Source organism: Argiope bruennichi, chromosome 6, assembly GCF_947563725.1.
Source record: "Argiope bruennichi chromosome 6, qqArgBrue1.1, whole genome shotgun sequence".
NCBI lineage: Eukaryota > Metazoa > Arthropoda > Arachnida > Araneae > Araneidae > Argiope > Argiope bruennichi.
Window position 1 is genome coordinate 99313190 of NC_079156.1, and position 25037 is coordinate 99338226.

The 25037-nt window shown below is 28.7% G+C and overlaps 1 protein-coding gene across 3 annotated transcripts in view; it reads left to right on the forward strand.

Moving 5' to 3' along the window:
• The window catches only part of LOC129971623 (optomotor-blind protein-like), a 149014-nt gene that overhangs the window by 117286 nt on the left and 6691 nt on the right, over positions 1-25037 (forward strand). For 2 of the 3 annotated variants that reach the window (XM_056085566.1, XM_056085567.1), the window contains exons 5-6: positions 17900-17976; positions 23282-23514. In XM_056085566.1, the coding sequence (XP_055941541.1) occupies positions 17900-17976; positions 23282-23514 (310 nt within the window). The remainder of the gene's footprint in view (positions 1-17899; positions 17977-23281; positions 23515-25037) is intronic. The other variant, XM_056085569.1, reaches the window with a different exon arrangement.

Sequence of the window (25037 nt, forward strand, 5' to 3'; positions counted from 1 at the left end):
AAATTTTTAAATATTTCATAGCTTTACGATATTTTTGTTAAGAGCAAATATTTATTTATTGAAATTAAAGCAAAACTATCGAATATTTTTAAAAGTTTTGAAAGGAACTATATTTTTGGTTTGCTAATTTTCTTCTATTAAATTATTTAAGTGTTCTTGAAAAAAAAGATACTTTAAATAAAAAAATTAACGTTCAAATAATTCAATAAATTTTAGAATCAAAATTAAATTATTACAAAAAATCTACATTTTCTCCGACATTGTTTATCTAAAACAATATAATTTTTTATATATACTTTTAAGTTTCCAATATAAAATACACCTTTATAAGGGAGATGTATTGCATTCAAAATATACCTTTATAAGTGAAATTAAAAAAAAATTTATAAATTTGTTTCAAAAAGTAAAAATGGTATATTTTAATTGAGAAATCAAACCCTTTTTTGAAATATAAAGAAAATATTATTTTATAACATAGTGTTTGTTGACTCAAATTTTAAAATATTAATTCTTGTTTGTCCATAGTCCAAAGCTCAAAGATCTTTGATTTAAAGCATATTGTTTTCTGACTTCTAATAAACGTAGTCTTTTAATAATAAGATTTAAGAATATCTTAAATGATGTCGATTGTTAAATGTGCTCTTAAAATTCACTTTCAAAATACAAAAGAGAAGCAAAGGAAAGAAAACAATCCGTTTTAAAATATCGTTTGCTATTTGCGATTTAAAAATTTTAACGATTTAAAAATTTTAATTTTTTTTAATTTTAAAATAAAAACGCAAAGTCGTTTGCTACATAAACATGTACAAATGATCATAAAAATATTAAAATTATATATTGCTAAAATATTATTTGTCGAAAATTTTGAAGTGTTCTCTTAAACATAAAAATTTGCTTAATATAATAACTCTTTAGAGAAAGAATATCTGAACAATTTGTTTTCCTCATAAAATTATTTTCGAAGCTATTGCATTTTCTAAAATACTTACCCATACAATTTAAGCTAATTCTCTTTTTTATATATATATATATATATTTATTTATTTATTTTTCATGCATTATAGATGTCAGTTGCGATATTGCTACTTTAACGAATATGGATTTATGTTATTCTTTTACCTAGAACTAAATGGATTAAATAGCGGCTAGTTTTTTAAAAAATTGATAATAATTGTCACGAGACAGTTTCAGTTGAGTCGTTATGATTCATCCGTGTACTCCAGTTAGCATACTTTAAATGATGTGTTCTGGTTTTCTTTTTTACTTCCTTTTAATGTTGTAAATAAAATCATCCTTTTAGTAATGGAGCTTGTTTTCATTTTCTATGATCTATAAATAGAAGCTGTTTATAATTGATAGTTTATTATCGAACTTTTATTTTACTTTACATTAATCGATATTACTGATCGTATAATCGTTGTTGCTGGATATTTATCGATTTAAAGTTATCTTAACATTGATTTAACAGTATACAACAATCGATGAATCTTTTTATAATGGATTGTTTATAAATATGTTTTCCTTATAGGAAAAAAATTAAACTTTTTTTACGATTTCTTAATTATTTAACAAGTTAAATAATCGACACATAAATTTCGTTGTATACAGAAAATCCTTAATATGAGAGAATTTTCACAATTTGTTGTAAGGGGAAAAAAACCCATTTATATTTTGTTGTTCATTTATGAAGAAACTATTAATCTAAATTATTTCAAAATTAAACAATTCCTATAAACAGAAAAAAACTAAGAATTTTAAATGCAGATTTAAAGATAAATAACTTTCAAATTCATCATTACAAATTTACGAATTTTTCATGAATAAGAAGAATATTTATTTATTCGTAAATCTGAATTTTTCATCAATACTAAACTCGGTATAAAGTCTAGTCCTTCACTATTAAAACTATTAAAATTATAAATATGCGTATGTTTGCGATTGTCATTTATTATTTTTATTTATATTTGAAGGAAGTTTCAATTGCTATTTTACAGACAATTAATGAATCGTCTGTGGCAAAATATCGCAGACGATAATTATTTATTCATCTGCACAGTTTTTATACTTTTCATAAATAACTTTGATAGTCATTTATTTCTAAATTTGCAGCTTTTATCATTTTAATAATTCATTTAACTTGATTACAGAATATTAAGAATTATTTTCTTCAAAAATAAATAATTCGAAATCATTTGAAGTGACAAAACATGAATTCATATGATTCATAAGAAAGAAAACTTTTGTCAATGCATATCACTAATCTGATTATTTTATTTTAAATTTGAATAATACGTGTTTTTTCCGTCTATTTTGCAATTTCAAAGCTATTTTACATAGCTTATAATCAGTACCGGCTTAAGACAGACAGATGATTTAGAAACATTGTATCTCTTAAGACAGTTTTTACCTTAAAAATTATCTGTAGCGTAGAGACATTACAAAGTGAAAAATGTTACTCTTGCGTTCTTTCGGCGTTCTTTTATATGCTAAACTGGAGAAATGCAACACTTAAATCAAGGCTTATCTTCTACTTAAATCATGAAAGATCCACCCGTGAAAATCAGTCCTGACAGCTCGCTGACGGAAAAAACGGGTTTAAGGCTCAATTTTGGTGTTTGAAAATCCTCTTTAATCCATATGAATATGTAAATCACTTTTCAGCTATGACAGACATTCGACTGCTAAGATCCATTTTAGATTACATGTTATTTAAATTCTCTCTCTTTAAATTTGAAAACCGGGTTATTTGAGACAGCATAATAGCTAACTTTTGGATAGAGATATGATTGTAATTAAGTCTTTGTTTCTTTCAAAAAACGATGGGTATCTACAGAAAATGTGACTCAATAGGATATCCTGTGAAGTTTAGATTGACGTAGGTAGACATTTTACGAATGTCTCATGGTAAAAAAAGAATTTTTTTTTGAGAAATTTTATTAAAAATTCAGAATAAAATCGCCATTTTTTTTTTTTTAATTCCGTTCCTCAGAATTTGGAAATTATGCTCAAAATCTGAAAAGCGTTCGCAATTTTCAAAACATTTTTAATTCTTTAAGAAACAACAAACCAAAAATTTAAATAATGTTTATGAAACTTATTTAAAAACAAATATTTCTTAAATAAGCTCTTCATAGCGAGTCTTCAAACCGTATTATTCATTTCATTCCTTTTTATTCCATTTAATTCATTATTATTATTATTATTTTTTATTTTTTGCTTTCAAACTTAATATTTACTTTTTTATAATTTCTTTTTTAAGTATATTATTTATTGGATAAACTGGCAGAAAGCGCAAAGTAAAAAATTCAGCCAAATTACATTATATACATTCATGTTTTTTTTTTTTTTTTTTTTTTTTTTTTTTCTGTATAAAGATGTTCTTTATTTATCTCTTGTTTTTTTTTTTTTTTTAAAGGAGGTAGGGAAAGAAAAAAAGAAAGGGAAGAAAACTTTAATAAAAATCGAATATGATTAGACAGTTGAAAAGTAACTGCCATTATAAGGTTTACAGATTCATTATTGGAAACTAAACAACAGAACTCCGATTACCTGAGCATCAATTATTTGAATTCTTTTTATTCGGATAGACAATTATCTAGATTGCACTGAGAGAGATACAGATAGAGAGAGCGAGACAGAAAAGAAACCGCCAATAAAATGTTTAATAGCATAATTGAATAAAGATTGTGAAAAACTGATTTTGATGGAAATTTTCAAACAGTAATATTTGAATGCAATATTTAAGTAATACATTAGAAAATTTCTGCCTTTTCCCGCTTATAAATAATCTTTTATCCGTCCGTTATCTGATTCGGGCCTGGTCATAGTTAATATGAATAACTATAATTCTATCGTATTTAAATATGTATAATTTGCTATGAAAAATTAAACCAGTATCAATAAATAATTTTGGAAAAATGCAAAATTTATTTATTTATTTATATTTACTAATTTACTTTTATTTGTATTTATTTATATATTCTTACAAATTTGCACCCAATTTCCTAAAAGAATTATAACTTACAATAACCAAAGATTTACTTTTAATTTAATTAATTACAACTTTACCAACATTTGAAAAAAAAAATTCTGTTTTATTTACGAGAATTTTCTCGAATCAAACGTAAGAACACGAAAAGTTATTCCATTATTACGTACGAAAAGAAACCACCACTGTCTCTGAATTCCAAATAGTATCGAAACTAAGAGTATTAACTGGAGTATCCGTTCTTCTCAACAATAATCCAATTTACATCCTTTCGTGTAAAATGAGTCTCCTTGTATAAAGAAATAATCAAATCATGGCTCTTACATTCCAACAAATGATCGATACGACATATCATTAATGTTATCAGAATCCACTTCTTCGTCCGCCTATCACCACACTAAGTTACGCTTTTTTTTTTTTATCTAATAAGGCAGAAAAACCACAGAATAAAACAAAAACTTATCGAACTTTTCATTGACAAGTGTTCCAAGAATTCTCAAATGCGAGTATCGAATCGGTTTGAGTGGTTGACGAGCTGATGATATTGTTTCCTGCTGTTACTTCTTTTGTTCCAAGTGGCGGGAAAAAAAGAAATCGTTCGGGTAAAAGTTGAAGTGGTTCACATCCAACACTGTTTAGATATGCATAACAAGCTGGAAGCATGTGTGATATATATGCGAACCGTGGTTTTCGCTTCTTTTGATATAGGATATTGAGTGAGAATGCGGGGTAATAAGGTGGAAAAAATTCGAAAAAGGGGGAAATTCTATGGAACGTATCGCAGAATCGCTGTTGTAAGTGAATTAGATTTCAGAAACTACGTTTTTTGGCGGGAAATATTCTTGAAATTGAAATCCTGCTTGGAAAGTATAGTTTTTTTAAACAGCAGTTTTAAATTTATTGGCGGTATATTTATTACATTTTTATTGTTCCTGTGCCATAATTCATTCTGTAAATAAATGCTGATTAATGACTACGAAATTAATTATTTTATCCTTAGAAATTAAAATTAAAACTGAAATATTAATTGTCCATTTTTTGTGATAAGTCATAAGCATTTTGATTTAAATGAATCATAACACATAATAATCATAATAAATAATAATAATTATCGTTTTTAAAGTAGTTATTTTTTTCTTGGTATAATTCATTAACACAATAATTTAAAAAAAATTCTTTGGATTTTTTTTGTTTCTATTTTCCATACTATCAAAAAGTCAATTTCATTTTCAAAATATCTTTTAAGCATTTGTTTTTAGAAGAAAAAAACAATTTATTACCAGATGTAAGCATTTTTTTTTAAAGTTCTAAACCATTTATAAATTTTATTTATTTTTTATTTGATAAAAAGTCATTTAAAGTGAATATCAAGAACTTTAAACGGAAAATTATTCTCTTTTGTTGTTTTATTTATTAGAATCGTTTGGTCGTAAAATAGTGGCATAATTACTCTAATTAGATGATCTAATTTTAGGAATTAAAAGTAACAATCAAATTATTCAGCATCAACTTAACCAATCAGATTATATTAAAAAATTTGTTAGTAAATATTAGGAAGCAAAAGTATCTAAAAAATTCTTTTTGGTCTAAAACACATTTTTAAAACTTATCAAATAACTGTACTTCTAAATTTATTTTTGTTCACTTCTTTCAATACTTTAATTGTCGAGTTTATCCACTATATATATATATATATATATATATATATATATATATATATATATATATATATATATATATATATATATATATATATATATATATATATATATATATTTAAAGCACAGAAATAATTTCTGTTTTCCTTTTTAGTCAGGGCCGATGTATTTAAGTCAAAAACAGTCATCCCGAAGAATATATATCTTATCTAACCAAAATCCACAAATTTGCACATTTTATTATTTTTAACTCCTGCCATCAATTGCCATTACGTCAATCACCAGACTTGGAGAGGTTTCTCTTCAGCTATTCAACCTGGCTTATAGGGGTAGAAACAAAAGAAAAAGGATATAGCAAAAATCACGCACACCATTGACAACCCATCCCTTAACTTTCCCTCCCATTTCAAAAATCATTGAAACCACCTATGTGGGTTTTGAATGGGGAAAGAATGGGCTATTTTATGACCCGGCTATGAATCTAAATTCTCATTGGATAGCAGGGAGATGGGTCAACAGTTCATATTTGGCACCCTGCGTAGTTCCCATTATCAATATGAATTTAAGAGGCGGGGTGTGTGAAACACGAGCGTTGACTAGCTCGCCCCTTTCTTTTGTGATCAAGTTATTCACTGCAGTCCCCTGCAAGTGGAAATTGCTGGAAAGGCTCATCTTTTAACGGCTAACAGCTTAATACAGCCACGTCACATTGGGATGTGGTACTGGAGTGATTTATTCCACCTTTTACGCTCTGTCGTGCTTAACGGATGTAAAGCAAAAGGTGTTGTTAAGTTTCAGATAATAAGTCAGTCGTGATCTTAAAAAAGGATGTCTTAACTCTAACTTAGGCGAGAATGTTGAAGGCCTTGGTAAGAGCTTGCTTGCAGTGGCTGATAAGCTTTTAATTTTTAACCATCCCTTAAATTCTATTTGTGTTCATTTTATGGGCAAGTGAAGTTTTGTTTAGGGATTAAAATATGCGGTGCTCACATAAGAAAAAAGAAAATGCATATTTATACGTTCTTTAAAAATTTATTGAAAAAAAATGACAATGATTTCTTAGGTTATGAAACGATGATTTTTGTAATGCGTCGAACAAATTTATCGATTTTACAAGAATTATTTACATGAATTAATAGAAGTTCACTTACAATATAAACTGAAAAATAAAAGGCGATGAAATCTCCCAAGGTGAAAGGATGCTATCAAAAGGATTATTTTTGTTTTTTTTCCAAAATAATCAATTCATCATTTTTTAAACGATTCATTCACCACTTATCAATAAGGAAATTATTTTGAAAATTATTGTCAATTACGAAAAATTGGACTGAGTAGTGATTTTTCTAAAGAGATATCGAGAGGCCTGTAGTTGTTGTTTTCTGATATTTAGCTTTAACTCAGTAAAACAAACAACTTTTCATTCTGGAAAATACTCTATATTGAAGGATTAAACTGTACCATTATTAAATAAATAATTCAAAAAACTCTATGGGGAAAAAAGCGTTCTTTTCCCCTTTATCCATTAAGTTATTAACAGAAATGCATCCCTATTTTAACAAGTATCTGACCAAAACCAGAATTTTTGGAACAAAGAAACTTAGATAAGATAAAAAGGAACCAAAGAAGTCATGGCATTAGAAACTTCATGCGATTTTTTTCACACTTCACTCTGCCAAACAGGTTCTAATAATATTTTCGCCGTTGTCCACTGCATAGAATCCAATTACAAAGTGCTAGTGGGCCTTATTGCATATTTACCCCTTTAATGTTTGCATTACGGCATCTAGACTTCTGCAGAAGAGAAATAAAATTTCATGCTAAATTTTTGACGATATCAAGGAATATGATTTGGATAAATTTTTAATTCTATATTTAAAATAATTATTTTAATTTTCAAGTTAATCATTCATTATAGCACTGCTTAACTAAACATTATTTAATAATTAAAAGGATTCATTTGAGGACCAAAAGCAATTTGAAGTCGAAATTTAAGCAGATTTTTTGTGCTGTTGTGAAAAATATCAAAAAATCGTTAAATCATGTTTATCTTATCATTTTTATTTGAATATATAGATGAAAATATGAATTTTGGAATGCGAAATTTGGATTTTGTTAATAATTCTTGATTATAGCAGGGCATCTGAAGGTTCTATATTTTAAATCTTGCAATATTTTGGAAATGACTTGGCATATAAGGAATTTCAATAAAATTTCAATATTAAATTGAATTAATAGAAACGTTCTAAATTTTTCTAAACATAATTCAATTAAGGAGAAAAAAGAAGAAGAAATATCTGGCTTATTAAAATATTCGGCAAAGTCAAATTCACAACATAAAAGCATAAAAGAAGGCAAGATGGCAAGGAAAAATTCTAATAAAATGGAATAATTTATCCTCTGGAGATTTTCTTGCTCTAATTTATTGTGTTACCTAATGAATATTTCTGATTTTGGCAATGTTTTGTATCTGTTAGCATATCGAAGAGATACAAGATACTTACATTACTGATTTACGAATTTTCGAATGCATATGTATATCTTTAGCAGTATGATATCATAAATTTTGATCATATATGCACACTCTTTAGATCAAAGTCTTGAAGAATCGATAATTTTTTTCTTGCATTAAAATAGTTCGATATAAAATATTTAATGGAATAAAATATTTATGGAAATTCTTAGATTTCATTGCAAATATATTTACCTTCCTTTTTCAGTGTAATATTTTTTTTTCAACCTAGTTTGATTAATTTCTTTTAAAATTATATTTTGCATTCGATTAGGTTATTGTTTTAGAAGAGTATATTAAATAATAGTTCTGTAATAGTTAATTAAATAATAGTTCATATGCATTTCTTTATAAACCAAAGCGGCATTCAGTAATAATTTTTGCAAAATTCGTAAATTGCAACTTTTTCACTCGCTTATACTACAATGAAAAAAAATGAATTATACATGATCCATTCAAGTACTATGAGCCGAATTCATTCATACATTAAACGGTTCACTTGTGAAAGATTGCTGAACTTTTTTGAAATTTCAACTAAAATGAAACAGTACCTGCATAGATTTTTTCATCCAATCTTCTTTTATTTTCTTAAGAAAGGGGGCAGATTCATGCAACTGAATTTTAAGTTCTCATGAAAATCATGTGGGTCCATTCAAAATGTTACAAAGATTGCAAAACGGCACCTGGCTAGAAATCTCGATAGTTAAATTTCCCAGTCTTTTAAAAGATTTCTTGACAATTATTCGCATAGATAAACTATACCAAGTTATAAGTAATATAACTTTTTTTGATTAAGTATTAGCCCTTTTTTATTGTTAGAAATGTATTTAAAATTTAAAAATATGGGCACATTGTACACATAGAGAAAAATATGAGGGAATTTTTTTAGTACTCTTTTTCATGTTTTTATATCTTTACATATTACTATAACAAATGTTGATATTATCTTTGAATGACTTAATTTTTTTTAATCCAAAAAAAAAAAAAAAAAGAAACACCGAATCAAAATTCTAAATTTTTACACTGTACAATTCATGGGAAAATGATTTTTTTTAATGCATATGTCATATATTCCTTGTTATTTCGTGGGAAAATGAAAGTTTATCTATTTACAGCTGGCAAGATTCATGCGTTTATTGTATTTTTTTTTCTGCATTCTAGGCATTCAGCATTTTGAAAATGCCTTTCGAAGTTTTCACGTTAAAATTTTTCTCACCCTCTTTTCCCATCATTCATTAATTTAAATTCAGCAAATTATTATTGAGATACAAACGTCACTTAATGATCTTTTTTTAACTTCGCTTATAACTTCTGCGACTACATTTGAATTCCTAAATCAAACATTTCTGCTCCCTCTTAGATATCCAACTTTTTAATATGATTACGTTAATTTAAGTTTACCATCTTAAAAAACGGTATTCACACAAAATAGATATTCTTTGTCCAGATTTATTTACATTGAGATTTATATAGTATGCATCTGCTTTGTCTATACATTAGAAATTAAGCATCTTGTTCTACTTTTTGATACTTTCCCATTCAAAATTCCTCTTTCCTTTACCTAAATCTTAATCTGTTCAGCTTATTCCCACTATGAATGTATCATGTAAGAGTGATATTTCTTGCCTTTGCATATACCAACACTCTCAAACATTCTTGCATCATTTGCATATACAATCAAACATCTGGAAAAGTGTTTTTCCAATGAAAACCGTTTTTTTTTTTTTTTTTTTTTTTTTTTTTTTTTTTTTTTTGCATATACTAAATTTTAATCTGGCTATCTAGTTCTTACCATGTGGGGTTCAGGCAAAAGCAACTGAATTTATATTTGTTCATTTAAAAAATATAAAACTTTACCATCATCTGCCTTTAAATCAGACAGTAAAAATCTTATAATCCCTTTTGATACTTTTCAATACAGAAATGTTTGAATGAATTAAATTTCAACTTGATTAACCAACTTACATAGCAAATATCTCTTGTAAAAGCCATAATCTTTACTCGCATTAGAAATCTCATACATCTGCTTTGATACTAGGCAGGCAAACATCAAACAACTGCTTTTGATACTTCCCAGCCACAAACCCTTTGATTCTATTAACTAAATTCCAATCTAGTCAACCAACTCTTACCATGGAAAAGCGTCTGAATTTATGTTTGTTCATTTAAGAAATTTCCTGCTTACCGCCATATGCCTTTACATTAGACAACAAAGATCTTATAATGTCTTTTGATACTTTTCAAAACAGAAATCTTTGAATTAATTACATTTCAACTTAGCTAACCAAATTACATCGTGAATACCTCTTGTAAAAGCCATGGATTCCTATTTACTCACATTAGAAATTCCTGTTGAAAAAGCCATGGATTCGTCTTTACTCACATTAGAATTCTCATGCATCTGCTCTGATACCAGACAGTCAAACATCTAACAATAGTCTTAGATATTTTTAAGCCTCAAACCCTTTGGTTCCATCTACTAAATTCTAATCTAACCAATCAGTTTTTTCATGGGGGTTTCATGTAAAAGCGATTGAATTTACCCTTGTTCATTTAAGAAATCTCATTTTCATCATTACCTGTTTGCCTTCCGATACTTTTTAAAACAGAAATCTTCGAATTAATTGCATTTCAATTTAGCTAACCAACTTACATCATGAATACCTCTTGTAAAAGCCATGGATTCATATTTACTCACATTAGAAATTCCTGTTGTAAAATCCATGGATTCATCTTTACTCGCATTAGAAAATCTCATGCATCTGCTTTGATACCAGACAGTCAAACATCAAACAATGGCTTTTGATACTTTCCAACCACAAACCCTTTGGTTCCATTAACTAAATTTCAATCTAGCCAACCAACTCTTAACCGTGAGTGCCTCATGTAGAAGAGTCTGAATTCATCTTTGCTCACGCACGCGTAAAAACTTACGTTGGCATGTTATGAAAGCGAAAGAAAAAAATGAGACAGCGTGATCAGATTTTTCATTTGAGCAATTGAGTGGGGAAGCTCACGCTTCGGTGCTGTTTCTTATCAGCGAAATGAGTGTTGCAGCTCGAGTAATAATGATAGAAAGGTGACTTCCGCCCTTTATTGCCTTTCATTTTTTCCGTCTGTCGCGCTTATCTGATTGTTAAGTGGTTTGTATGTGGGTTTAGGTTGGCGGCTCTGTCTCATTGCAGGTGTCAAAGGTGGTGGAGGAGCGATGGATATATTGGTGACTGCTGGGTGACCTTGAGAGTCACTTTCCTCCAACCCAAGGTCCGATCAGTAGGTGTTGAAGAAGTAAGGCGTGATATAACGGTTATGTCACGTTCGGTATAAGTGACAATTTTACGTGTCAGAGAAGAGAAGGCTTTTCCCCTCCCTTTTTAAATTCATAAAGATAGATAAAATTAGTTTGCCATTTGGAATGCAAATGGCAAACTGAAGGGTAGATTCGTAATAAGCTTCGTAAAGATTCGTAATAAGCTTCATACAATTAAGCCTACAATAGATCTCTGGCCCACTTTACACAGCAGAAAACTGGACACAATTTTAATTAGGTTGAGGATTAGGCACACTCGATTCACCCCACCGACATTTGTTGATGGGGGACTCAAGACCATTTTGCTCAATCTGTAACAGTAACATGTCTTGTTTAACACATTTTTGTAGAATGTCCACGGTTTTCTTTACAGCTTCTTGCATATTTTCAGAAATCTCACCCTGATTTGGGGGAGTTGCTTTCCAAAACGCATCTTAACCTTTTTCATTTTCTAAAAAATATTGGTTTTTATAATTGTTAGCAAAAATAGGATGCTCGTTTCATATTGGGTTTTTCTTTTCATCTGAATGCGTGTACACAAACTGTTGATGAACCCCGTTCGCAACTATTTATCACATGAAGTGAAATGATGCTTCCAATTATTTAAGCAATATGTTATTTGACGGTTTTATGCAAATGTTTTTTCACTCAATATAAGAACGGAAGCACTTATACGTAGTTACTTAGACGTAGATTCAGATTTTCTTTTTTCACTTGTGTTCGTAGTCTGTGTCGGTGTGATATTTTATAATGTATTAAATGTTTGTTTGTCTCAAGAAATAAAAGTCTGTTTTTAAGAAATCTTCTCGACCTGAAACATTTTATAAGCACTAGTCACATGCATTTTTCACTGCTATTATTAGAACATTTTACTCTGCGGGACTTACAGACGATTGATCTTGACAGTTACAGGGTTTGAACCCGAATAACGTCTGACAATAATCATATATAACCATTAACCGCTCTTTTTAGTGCAATATTATACCTCACATCATTGTTATGCTTTCTCATGATTCACATTTTTACACTTTTAGACATTTGGATTTTGTAGACATTCCATGTTTTGATTTTATTATAAATTGATACAAATATTTTAATTTCATGAATGTGGCTCGGCTTACCCAAAGATGGCTTTTGTGGCATACAAATCAAACTCAACTCAACTCGTAAAGATAAATTGCTGCCATTGTTTAACTCTAAATGCAACTAAGAAGCATAAAAATTTATTTAATTCTTTTGGTAGCTGATTCGGAAAAGATCGCAAAATTATTTTATAGAATCGAAGTAAGAATTTTTCTAGCAACTCAGTAGTCTGATAGTATGGTCTCGTATATTGTGGTACATAAAAGTGTAACAGCTCTCTTGTTTTAAATTATTTTAACAATACATCAACCTGCTTGTAGCACAGGAGTTTAATAGCACCGTTTTCATATAAAAAGATGTAAAATTTTTTATTCCCTTACTTTAGATTCTTTTTACAATATATTTTCCATACAACGATTATAATGTGAGCCGATTCTCCTCCTACAGAGCATGCTAATGATGCAATTACCACTTGTCACATTATAAGAATTGCGATAGATTTTCTACTATAGAAATATTCTAATAAAAAGGTTTGCGTAGAGCATGATAATAAAATTATGACAAATCACCTGCTATAGGATATTCAAAGAAAAAGATTTCGATATAAGATAGTCATAAAATAGCTATAACATGGCATTCTCAGTGTTATTTATAGAGAATTTTCAATACTTTGTTGAAATACATTTTGTATACTTTGTATTTGATAATATACACTTTGTTGTAAGTATTTAGAATGTTTTTGTTAGTAAGTAATTGATTTTTCTTAATTGATTATAATTCAACATAGCTATTAGAAACAAAAGTTCTAATTTGATAAATGTTACTTAATATAGAAAATTGTACATTTCCGTATGTTAAAACCTTTTTCTTCGATTTTTAAGAATCTATTTCCAATTGTTTTAACCAGTATTCTACAAGAAAGTAAAATTAATTTATTTTTTGGCCTTAAATATAGATGCCTTCACGATACTTATTCAAAAGTAAATATTGCATTTATTTTTATTTTTTATTTTTGATATTTTTGTTAAATTTATAAATAAAGAATTTGAGATTAAACAGAAATGCTGCATTTTCTGATGATCTATGCGACTTTTCAAGCCCAAACAGCAATTGAAATAGAAATCTGACTATTTCATTATATGAGAATTATCTTCTAAAAAGGCTTTAGGGACGCACTGAACTCTAGGAATTCAGGTAGAACAGCCAAATAGCAATTGAAGTAGAAATCTGACTATTCCAATACATGGAATTATCTTCTAAGAAACTTTCTGGACACCTGGCCATTAGCAATGAGGTAAAATATCCAAATAGAAATTGAAGTTCAAATCTAACTATTCCACTATATGGGAATTACTTTCTAAGAAAGCTTTCGGGACGCACTAACCATTAGAAATCGAGGCAGAATAGACAAATAGAATCGATCCAGAATGGCCAAATAGCAATTGAGATAGAATAGCCAAATAGCAATTGAGATAGAATAGCCAAATAGAATTGAGGCAGAATAAACAAATAGAATCGAGCCAGAATGGCTCAAATAGCAATTGAGGTAGAATAGCCAAATAGAATTGAGGCAGAATAACCAAATAGAATTGAGACAGGATGGCCAAATAGCTATTGAGGTAGAATAGCCAAATAGCAATTGAGGTAGAAATTTGAATATTCCGATATATGGGAATTATCTTCTAAGAAAGCTTTCAGGAAACCCTGACCACTGTTTGTATTTCGCTTGAAGGAAGAAAATATTAGAAAGTACCCAGAAACATTGTTGATCATATATCATAAAGGCTTCTGGATAATATGTGACATGGAATCAAACTTCGATTAATATTAGTTAAGAGAACAGCCAGAGTGCAAAATTCACAAACTTCCTCTTTTGATTCCTGTTCATTGCATGTCTTCATCTTCGAGCCATCAGTGAGAAGTTTGTTAAGAGCTATTATTAGAGCAACTTAGACGAAGAAAAATTTCAAAGTAACTTGAAAATTTCGTTCTTTGAAAATCCTTTCAAAACAATAAAAACAAAAAACAAAATATCCTTTCAAGAGAAAGTTTCCCAGAATATTCTCTTCCTCTGTCAAAACATCCCAAATCCCATCTGCTCTCGAAATGGAGGAAACAACATCTTTCATCAACTTTCTTCTAATTCCTTCTCATTCAATTCCATTCATCCATTCAATTTCTTCTCTTCATTTCCCTTATATGTATCTTTTTTTCCCTTCAAATTTCCAAGAAACGAAATGGCTTACAACCCCACTGACACTTAGCACCTCGCTTTTCAAAAACTACCTCCTCCTCGCTTCCTGCTGCCTCGTCGTTAACGAGGGCCACGTTTACGAATACGTTCATTAGCGGTTTTGAGAAAGTGATCAAACTGCCACGAACGTTTACCAGTTAGATGAGGAAGAGCAGAGAGTGAAGGAGGGTGGAGGAGTGTGATGACAAAAACACAAGAAGAAAAGTCATAACGACTCAAGAACCAATTAATGATGCGATGATTTGAAAACACTCCTTTAAATTGTCACCGCTTGCAATTAAAACGGGAAGGCGACAAACGGCGCTTCGTCATTCTCGCCCTTGCGTCTAATGATCCCTCTCTTGCTCCCGGTGTTCCCCTCTCCATCAACTGAGGTGCTTCCAATTACCGATGCGTACGGGCGTTTTGCGTGACGGCTTTTCACGCTGAAATCGTGACGTAACCGATTCCTGGGCTAATTAGAGCTCTCTTCACGGACTCTGGGGGAGGGGGGGCATGACCGCCTGCAAACCTAGGATATGCAAGGGGGGGGGAGATTGGAAAATCAAAGTAAAGATTTTTCTGGATTTTTTTTTTCAATGTTTCGTTTGCTTGTGAGAAGTAATGAGAACAAGTGAAGGGAATGATGGGATTGATGACCAAGCAAGACTGTATCCTAGAGATTTAAAATAAAAAAATTAGAAGGGAGAGTAAAGAATTGGTTACGAAAAGAGAAGATTGGGTATTCAGAGATGAGGATCTAATCGTATTGTATTTCTTTAACAATCTTTATTTAAAGATTATAATTTGTAGACTGCGGTTTATAAGATATTATGATACCTTGCAGATTATTCTTTAAGTAAATGGTTTTCTAAATTACAAGAGATTGGTCATAAAAACCTTTTTTAATGTTTGTTTGTTAGAATTAGGGAGAACAAGTGAAATGGAGATTTGTATTTCGAGATTTTTGAAGAGAAAAAAAAATGCACTGAAAAATTTAGGGAGCAGAAAATCAGTTCCTGAAAGAAGATGAGTTTTCAGTGATATTTTTTTGTAAAGTGTTTATTTTCTGCTCTTAAATTCGCAGTTTATAAGCATTACTCACTATAAATTTTTGGGGTTTCCTATGAATCAATATTGAAATTATAAACGAAACACTATAACTGGATTCGCTAACGGAATTAGAAACAACAAATTTTATCAAAAATACATTTTAATAGTAAATTTATTTTTAAATGTTATTTCATATTTTTTACATTATTACTGAAAATTCCTTAATGAAAATTAAAATTGGTTTTCTGAAGCTGTAGTGAAAATCAAGTTGGAATTTATTGAGCTCGAATTCAAGAGAGTTTTTACTGATTAAAGTTTTTCCGTGTTTGCCATTATTGGTAGTAAAAAATTCTAAACATTTTTGTTATTATTATTATTATTTCGAAACATTACCATACCGCTTGCCAAAATATTTGTTCTCGTTGAACTAGAAATAATGTAATAGGAAAAACCGTTTTAACTACTAATGCAAACTAAATAACCATCTGATAGCTTAAACGTAGATTCGTAGTTGGATCGAAGATTTTGAATGAATTTCTTGTTCATATTTCATTGATTTTCAGTTGTTCTAGTTTTATCATATGCTCTGTTTTGAACCTCGTAAGATATTTTTTAGAAATATAAGAGCAAACGCAGAAAGAAATCTTTGAAATATAAAGCTTTAAAGTTTTTGAAATGCCATATCTTAAATAAAGATTCTGAAATATTTTCCGTCTGATATGCCAAGGCACTTACCTAATTGTGCCTTGGCACAATTACGTAACTACACAAAGTGAGGTTACCTAATTTGTTATGAAGTTTCAAAAAATTTCATATTGCTTTCTTCTTTCAAACTATTTTTTTTTGTATATTGGTCAGTAATTGAAAATAAATTCGTTTTTATGAAATTTTAAGATCAAATAATTGAATTGTGATATAAATTATACATGAATTTACATTAATCATAATATTCTGAAATTTTGGCAGTGTAATGAAACTTTTTATGGTTATTTATAAATATCTAAGATGACAAAAAAAACCATTTAATCAGCGTTACTTTCATTTATGGACATTTTTTAAAGGCACTCATTGAAAATAATAAAATAGATATATTAACTACACGTTCTAAAAACTTTATCACAAGAATCTCAAAAGAAAGAGAAATAATAATTATTATAAATGTTTCGAAGGAAATAATACTAATTACAAAATTTTAGAAGTTATAAAAATATGCTATATGATAGATTGGAATTTAATCTTTTCATGAAATAACATAATTAAAATACAAATTTAATTGCCAAAGAAAAGGAAATAAAACATTTTTGATGTAAGCAAATTGATACATATTGAAGTCTTTTAATATTAAGTATTTTTTTTTAAATAAATTATCACTGAAAATTTTTTTACAAATTAAGAGCGAAATCGAAATAAAACACAAAAAAATGCGTGAAAAAAAATCTAGCAAAAGCAATTATTTTATTCATGTCAAGTTGTGTTATTCATGTTCAAGTACTTTATGTATAAATATAAGTAAAAAAAAGAAAAATAATTATTTTTTATTTATTATTATTTTAAAAAAAAGCCTTTTTGAGAAAATAATTCGCATAGCAACCTAAGTACTTAAAAAGGAAAAGAATTAATTAATCCTTGAAATTTTCACCTATAAATTTATCCCATTTCATTGTTTTTTTCTTCAAAAATAACGATGTGCATTTAGAAATAAATACAGTAAAATTGGTTTAGTTATTTTAATTTTTCTCTGTATTTAATTAATTATTATGGAAAAAAAAGTTGATTTAATTTTTTAGAAATAGCAAAGGTAAATTATTGAAATAATAGATTATTTTATGTTTTAATTTTTATGTTTATTAGACGTATTATTATTTTACAATGTGTTAAAATCATTTAAAAGTTCATTTCCTTGTATTTAAAGTTCCTTTTTCTATAAAACTTCTCAATCATAAACAAAGTTGAGCAATCAATATATTTCTTTATTTAATTATTTAATTGTAATCGTGATAATACATTTTAAATTATTGTTATTACCATTATGAATGGATATCTATAATCTATTGTTTTTTTGCAGATAACACAGCTGAAAATCGACAATAATCCGTTTGCCAAAGGTTTTCGAGACACAGGAGCTGGAAAGAGAGAAAAGAAGTGAGTGTTTAATTATATTTTAAAGCAAACTGTAGTTTTTTATTACTTAAATATGCTTTGGAAACGAAAATTACCCGAGAAAGCTTTAGATTTTTATTATATATAGTTTGTGAGTTTTCAAACATATTTTGTGAATGAATTTTAAACATTCTATGCTTTGAAAAAATAAAATAATAATAATATTTTTATGCCGCATTAGATTATTTTTCTGATTTGATTGTGTGGGAAATCAAAGAATTGTGATAAAAATTTGACAGATAAAATTCTCTCTTAAAAGAATTATAGTAAAAAAATCATAGTTGCCACTGTATTTATTAGCTAAAATATATCTGAATAAAAAAAAATAAGAAACAGATAAAATCAATTCGCCATTAAACGAATGAATTGAGAAAATAAAAATGCATGATTTAAGACTGATCGCTACAGCAGAAGAGATTTGCGTAAAAAACATTTGAATTTGCTGCGCCATCTGTTATGCAAAAAAGGAACTAAAATTGATTAAACATGCATTCTAAAAATTTCTTTTTATTATGATGAAGAAACTATTTTTTGTTGAGTGTTAATAATTTTTTAGAAACGATTTTTTCATATAAACTTCGCTTTTCAACCCGACAATCTAGAATGATATCTGCGAGGCTTTTCAACTTAAATTTACTAATTTAATTTTTTTTTCGGATGACATTAAACGGAAAGCCTAATCAAAAATTTCATGTTTATAAAGATTTCAGAAAATATTTTAATATTCTTTCAAAAATATTTTGGCTAAAATTTTGATATTATTTTTTTATCATCTTCAGGTTGCTTTTAGTAGTTGAAATATATAACTGTTGGGTTTGATTGTCAGGTTATTGGCACTTGGAATTATTATTCTTTAAAATGATCATAAATAGTAACAACAATTAAAATCGTTCGTCTAAAACCAAGCGTTATTATGTGTTTTTTTCACTTGGTTTTATTATAAGGTATTAATTAAAGGTGGTGCTTTGTAAAGGATAAATATTAAAATTCGACGATTCTTTCAAAATGCGGATTCCTTTTCAATAGTTTATTGCAAAATGTATTACTATGAATACCGAATAGTTGAAATTTATGCGTGGTTATTAAGAACATATTTAAAATAAATAAATATCAAAACTCTTAAATTCGAAAACTTAAACGGAATTCATTTTATGCAGCTTTTATGATATCTGTGTAACATAATTATTTGAAATTTAATCAAACCAGCATTTATTCATTATATTCAACATTTCATTGTAAAATGATAATGATTCTTTAGACTCTTATTTCATTAGAAATTTTTCAACTGAGATATATGATGTAATAAAGATAATATGTAAAAACTGTGACAAGGCAAGTTAAATGTAGTGATGAGGCTAATAATTATTTCTATTTTTCGACATAATTATTTCTCAATTCAGTATATGCTGAATCATTAATAAAAAAAGACTCTGAAAATTTAAACGAATTTTGTTTTAAATATGTAATTCTACTATGCTGAATGCCAATTAATAAATCTCTAAATTTTGTTTAAGTATTTTAAATAGTAGTAACACTTAGCTTTCTCACTGATATCAAGTTATTGGTCATAGCAGTAATAGTACAAACCATTGTCATCCATAGTATAAGGTCGGCAGGCGTTTAGTAAGAGTGAATAGCAATATTTGGCTTGAAGCATGGCACAATTTTGGCTCTTTGGTGACATTTTGCTCCCTTATCTTATGGGCAAGTTAAAATCCCTATTGTGTAAGATATAGTCTATTTATTACGTATCAGTAAGTACTATGTAATAAAGGAACATAATGCTGTAATCTTAGAGATCCGTTAGATATAAATTTAACATGGGAATAGAACTGAATTGTATTTTATTTGAATAAATAAAAATAAATTTATTATTTATTTTTTTAAGTGTGATTTGCACTTCTGTAACTTTAGCCCGTCCATGTTTGACTTTAAAAAATAACATAAGCGCTCTATTGTTTTGCTAGCCATGCTTTACCTTAGACTAAAGTCCGCGATGTGTATTTTCTTAATTACTATGGAGTGGTAAGGCTTGTTTGTTATGTGGTAAATTTGCTATATAGAGAATTTAAGCTTTTAAGTTTCATAAAAATGCAATAATACACCTTGGAACACAAAAAATATAAATTCTTATAAACTGCTTTAAATATTTCTTAAATCGTCGGTTAAGAAGAATTTAAAAAAAAATATTTAATAGTATATTCTCTTAAAGCACTAACCTTTAGTAAATATGCGAAATAATTTTTTAAAATGAAGTTGTTCTAATTACACAACCTTGAATTTTCGAATAGCCTGAACTTACTCAACTAAACATTTTTTTTTAAACCGTGGATTGAGATCTTAAGATGAAAGACGAAATTAAATAATTATTTTAATTATAATTTTTATTAATTATATTTAATAATCATTTTTTTCACTTATTTTTCACCTCTGGAGTCACAAATATTACCATTTTGTTTACCATGATATCAATGGAGACGTTTGGATTAGAAAGTCTTGTACCAGACAGTTTACTACTTATTTCTAGAAGACTTAAATATTAATTTAACAAACTATCACGAAAAAATTTCCTCCAAAAAGATTCACCTATCCCTACTTTTCTCTCTCTGTCTTTCGAGGAAGTTTTTTAAAGCCCGGCACCCTTTCTTCACTCCCAGCTTCTTCAAACAATACCCCAAGCATCTCTAAAACACTCCCAAGTCTGAGCATCCTCTTGACTCTAATGGCCCGCCACTAGATCCTAAAACTTCCACTAAATGAGAAGCGTGGTGATCGCGCTGCGACTGTCCAGAACAGGTTTGGTGTTGACAGAGCACTTACCGTTCGGTAGTTCAAAGAAGACAGGGCAAACACTAGACACGAGGGTCGAGCCTTCTCTTTTTCTTGCAGCGGCATTTCCATTTTACTAGCCGCCAGGACAGTTAATTAAAGATGCGCACTCTGCTTCGGTTACTCTCCAATTGACAAAATTTGTCGGGATGGTCTTGTTTCGGGTGCAGGCGAAGAGTCTGTTTGCCCAACGGTGTTGTTTGCACTTCTCTTCTTGTAGAAAATTGGAGCACTGTAGCTCGAGTATTTTTGGCGGATATTTTAGTGTACATAAAATTTGTAAATTTATTGGTATAGTTAGACTGAATGACTATAGGCGCAGGCAGAATCTTTCAAAAGGTTAATCTATCCTATCTTGCTATGGTAATAGCACAGCTTGGTGACTTGGGAATATTTTCGATATTTTAAAGATCATTTAAACCAACCGATATTTTCTTTGATTTCAGGTCAGTTCAAAAAGGCTGCAAAAAATTTGAGATACCACTATTTTAAAGAATATTGCTTTCAACAATTAAATATCATTTTAATTCAAAATTCAGATTATGGCTATTGGAGTAAGGTCAAAATTGTGATTTTTGCGCCCTAAAACTCTACACGAAATCATAAATTGTTGGCATATGTCCTTAACGAAAATAATAATTAAAAAAATTTTTTTTTAGTAATAGTTTTGAATTGTGTCTTCGATCTGGCATGATCTATCGGAAATGGTTATAAAAAAATAATAAAAATGTAAATTTTAATATCACGGCTTTTTTACACATTCAACATTAGAATATAGCAAAAAAAAAAAAAAAAAAAAAAGTGCAGTAAATTGACTGAAAAATCTGATTTATTAATGAAGTATTACTAAAGCCTAGTTCCTTGATAAACATTCTAATAATTTTTTTAAACTGATTTATTGCAATGATCCGATACATTTTTACTGCGATTGATAGATGAATATTTGTTCACTCTAACAATTTAATTTATTCTTATTACAAAGTGGAAATTGAACATCATATTCATTGTGATCAATTGTTTATCTTGATAACTACATTACATTCTTTGATGATTATTCTAAAAACTATTTTCAAAGTTTTAAAGGTCGTCCAGTTTGAAGTAGAAAATTTTCATTTTCATAAATGATTTATTTACACGCTGATTTTTAAATTATTTACACAATAATTAGTATTTATTTACAGTCTTTAGCCCACGATTGTATCTTAATTTTCATCTAAAAACATGCTAATACGAGTCATAATAATTATCTCATAATAAATATTTATAAGAATTCCTTAAATAAAAATGACGTTGAATGATTTTTAAATGTCCGTAATTTAAAATTTCACTAATTTTATAGCAATCTCTTTTATATATATATATATATATATATATATATATATATATATATATATATATGTCCATTCATATAGTAAGCCAATCTGTAATGCCTAATGCAATAAACCTCAATAAAATTAAACTGTTTACATCAATAATTGAACAATTTCTTGTGAATTTGAAGATTATGAACACATTATAATAGAACTAGAACATTGGATTGGTTGGAAAGCTCTCGATAATTTTCTAATTCTGCTATCATATTACAAATGCCATATTTTTAAATTTTTCTCCGATGCATTTATTGTCATCTTATTCTTGCATTCTTTCCCAGTGTAGCATTTATGAATATTGTGACATGAAGGTAATACGAAAAATTTATGAGTCGTTTTATAATGTTCTCATTGAAAAGAAAATTATTAAAAAACAAAAACTGCATGCAACCTCATGAAGTAACCGTGTTTCCCCTTGAGGAATGTGATTGTAGACATTGTTTCAATTTAATAATGTGCCGTCCAGGCGCCAGGCGATGCTTCAAGATAATATCCTAGTTACGCTGTCATATTGGAAATGCCATGATTTTCAATTATTTTCCGATATATTTGCTGCAATCTTTTTGCTTGCATTCTTTCCCAGACTGGCATATATGAATATTGTGACATTAGAATAGCGCGAAGTAATTTTAGTTAGAATTGTTATATAATATGCTCATTGAAAAAAATTAGTAAAAAAAAAAAAAAAAAAACTGCAAGCAACCTCATGCAGTAACCGTGTTTCCTCTTGAGGAATGAGATTGTACTACATTCTTTGAATTTAGTAACTTGCCCGTATCGTTCTCCAGGCGTCAGTTGATGCATCTAGATAATTTTCCAGTTATGCTTCATATTGTAAATGCCATGGCTTTGAATAAATCTTCTATATATTTATTGTTTCCTTTTCTTGCATTCTTTCTCAGTGCGGTATATGTGAGTATTGTAACATCAGGGCAACATGACAAAATTTTAGATAGAATCGTTTATAAAGTGCTTATCGAAAAAAAAGAAATAATATGAGTAAAAAACAAAAACTGCTGCACACAGGCTCATGCAGTAACCGTGTTTCCTCTTGAGGAATGTGATTGTGTGACGTTCTTTCAATTTAGTAACGTGCCCGTACCGTTCTCCAGGCGCCAGGCGATGCTTCTCAACCAGCAACGTAGCCAGTCGCCCCACCACTCCCAAGGCGGAGCACAGCACCTGCCATCCTCCACATCCTCTGCCGGGGCGCACCACGGGGACGCGGGGGACGAGTCCAGCGACGATGACGAAAAAGTGGACGTTGGAGGCACGGCCGACTTGCAAGCCTCAGTAGCGTCCCTGTCTTGTGGAAAAGACGGTAAGATTTTGTTATCAAGAGTTATATATTTTTTTTGGAAGATTAATTTGGTCTTATGGTGAGTTTTCTTCAATGGATGGAATAATAAGCCAAGAATAAATTCTTCGAAATTTGCTTACGAGGAAGTTTTTTAGAACTTACTTAGCATTGATGAATGGCAGTTTGATGAGTTCTTTTATTTAATTTTGAATATACTTGGTAAAATGTACTTCTAAATATTTATGAATAGCAGTTTGGTTTGGGTTTATGTTGAGTTTTCTTCAAAGAATATAATAATAAGCCAAGAATAAAATTTTTTGTCATTTGTTCATCGGGAAATTTTTCAGAATTTGCTCAGCATTGATGAATGACAGATTGATGAGTTCAATGAGTTAAAATGAGTTCTTTCCTTTTTTTTGAAAATACTTGGTAAAATTTCTCACTGAGTATTTATGAATGACATATAGTGAAGCATTGGTATCTTATTAGGTATGGATAAATAATAAATTGGTTTTCATAAAATAAATACATAAAACAAAATAAACCAATTTAATGTCAAATTCCTCTGCTCATTAAGGAATCTCTACTTAAAGTGTCTAAAAATAAATTAATATTCTTCTGGATATTTTTTAGATAATTAAAATCCTGATAATGAATTATTTTGCCATTTTATAAGAAATAAAAATCTATAGATTCTTTTTAAAAAATTCTATAGCAGCATAGTCTGGAGACTTACAGCTATTCAGTTAGCAAATAAATATAAGAGTTGAAAAGACGGCAATTAAGAAACTGTTTTCAAAACGCATTTTACAATCTAGTAATGAGAATAACAACTTCAATTTCATTTAAAACCTTCCTTAAAAATCTAAACTTCTTGGTCTGTTAATCAAACAGATCTTAAAATGTCTTAAAATATTTATTCTGAGGTTAATTTTTAGAAATGTAACATTTTATTACAAAATAGCAATAACTATAATATGAATCTCTCGAGATTTGTGAAAAGAATAATAAGCCAAGAATTAATTCTTGGAAATTTGCTTATGGGGAAATTTTTCAGAAATTGCTTAGCACTGATGAATATCAGATTGATGAGTTCAATGAGTTGAAATGAGTTTTTGTCATTTTACTTTGAAAATTCTTAGTAAAATTTCTTGCTGAGTATTTATGAACGGCAGATAGGGATTTTAAAAGTAAAATGAAGCATTGGTATCTGATTAGATATGTATGAATAGCAATAGTAAATAGTAATGGTTTTCATAAAATAAATATATAAAATAAGATAAACCAGATTAATGTCAAATCTTTCTGCTCATTTGAGAATCTCTGCTAATAATAAAGAATCTAAAAATAAATTAATATTCTTCTTGGTATTTTTTAAGATTCTTTATTCTTTATTTCACCATTTTATAAAAAAATTTCTTTACTTGATTTTCTTTTAAAACTTTTGCATAGTTTAGTCTTGAAATTTATGGCTATTCTGATAGCAAATAGAGATATCAATTGAAACAGCTATACAATTAAGAGCTGTTTTCAAAACGCAATTT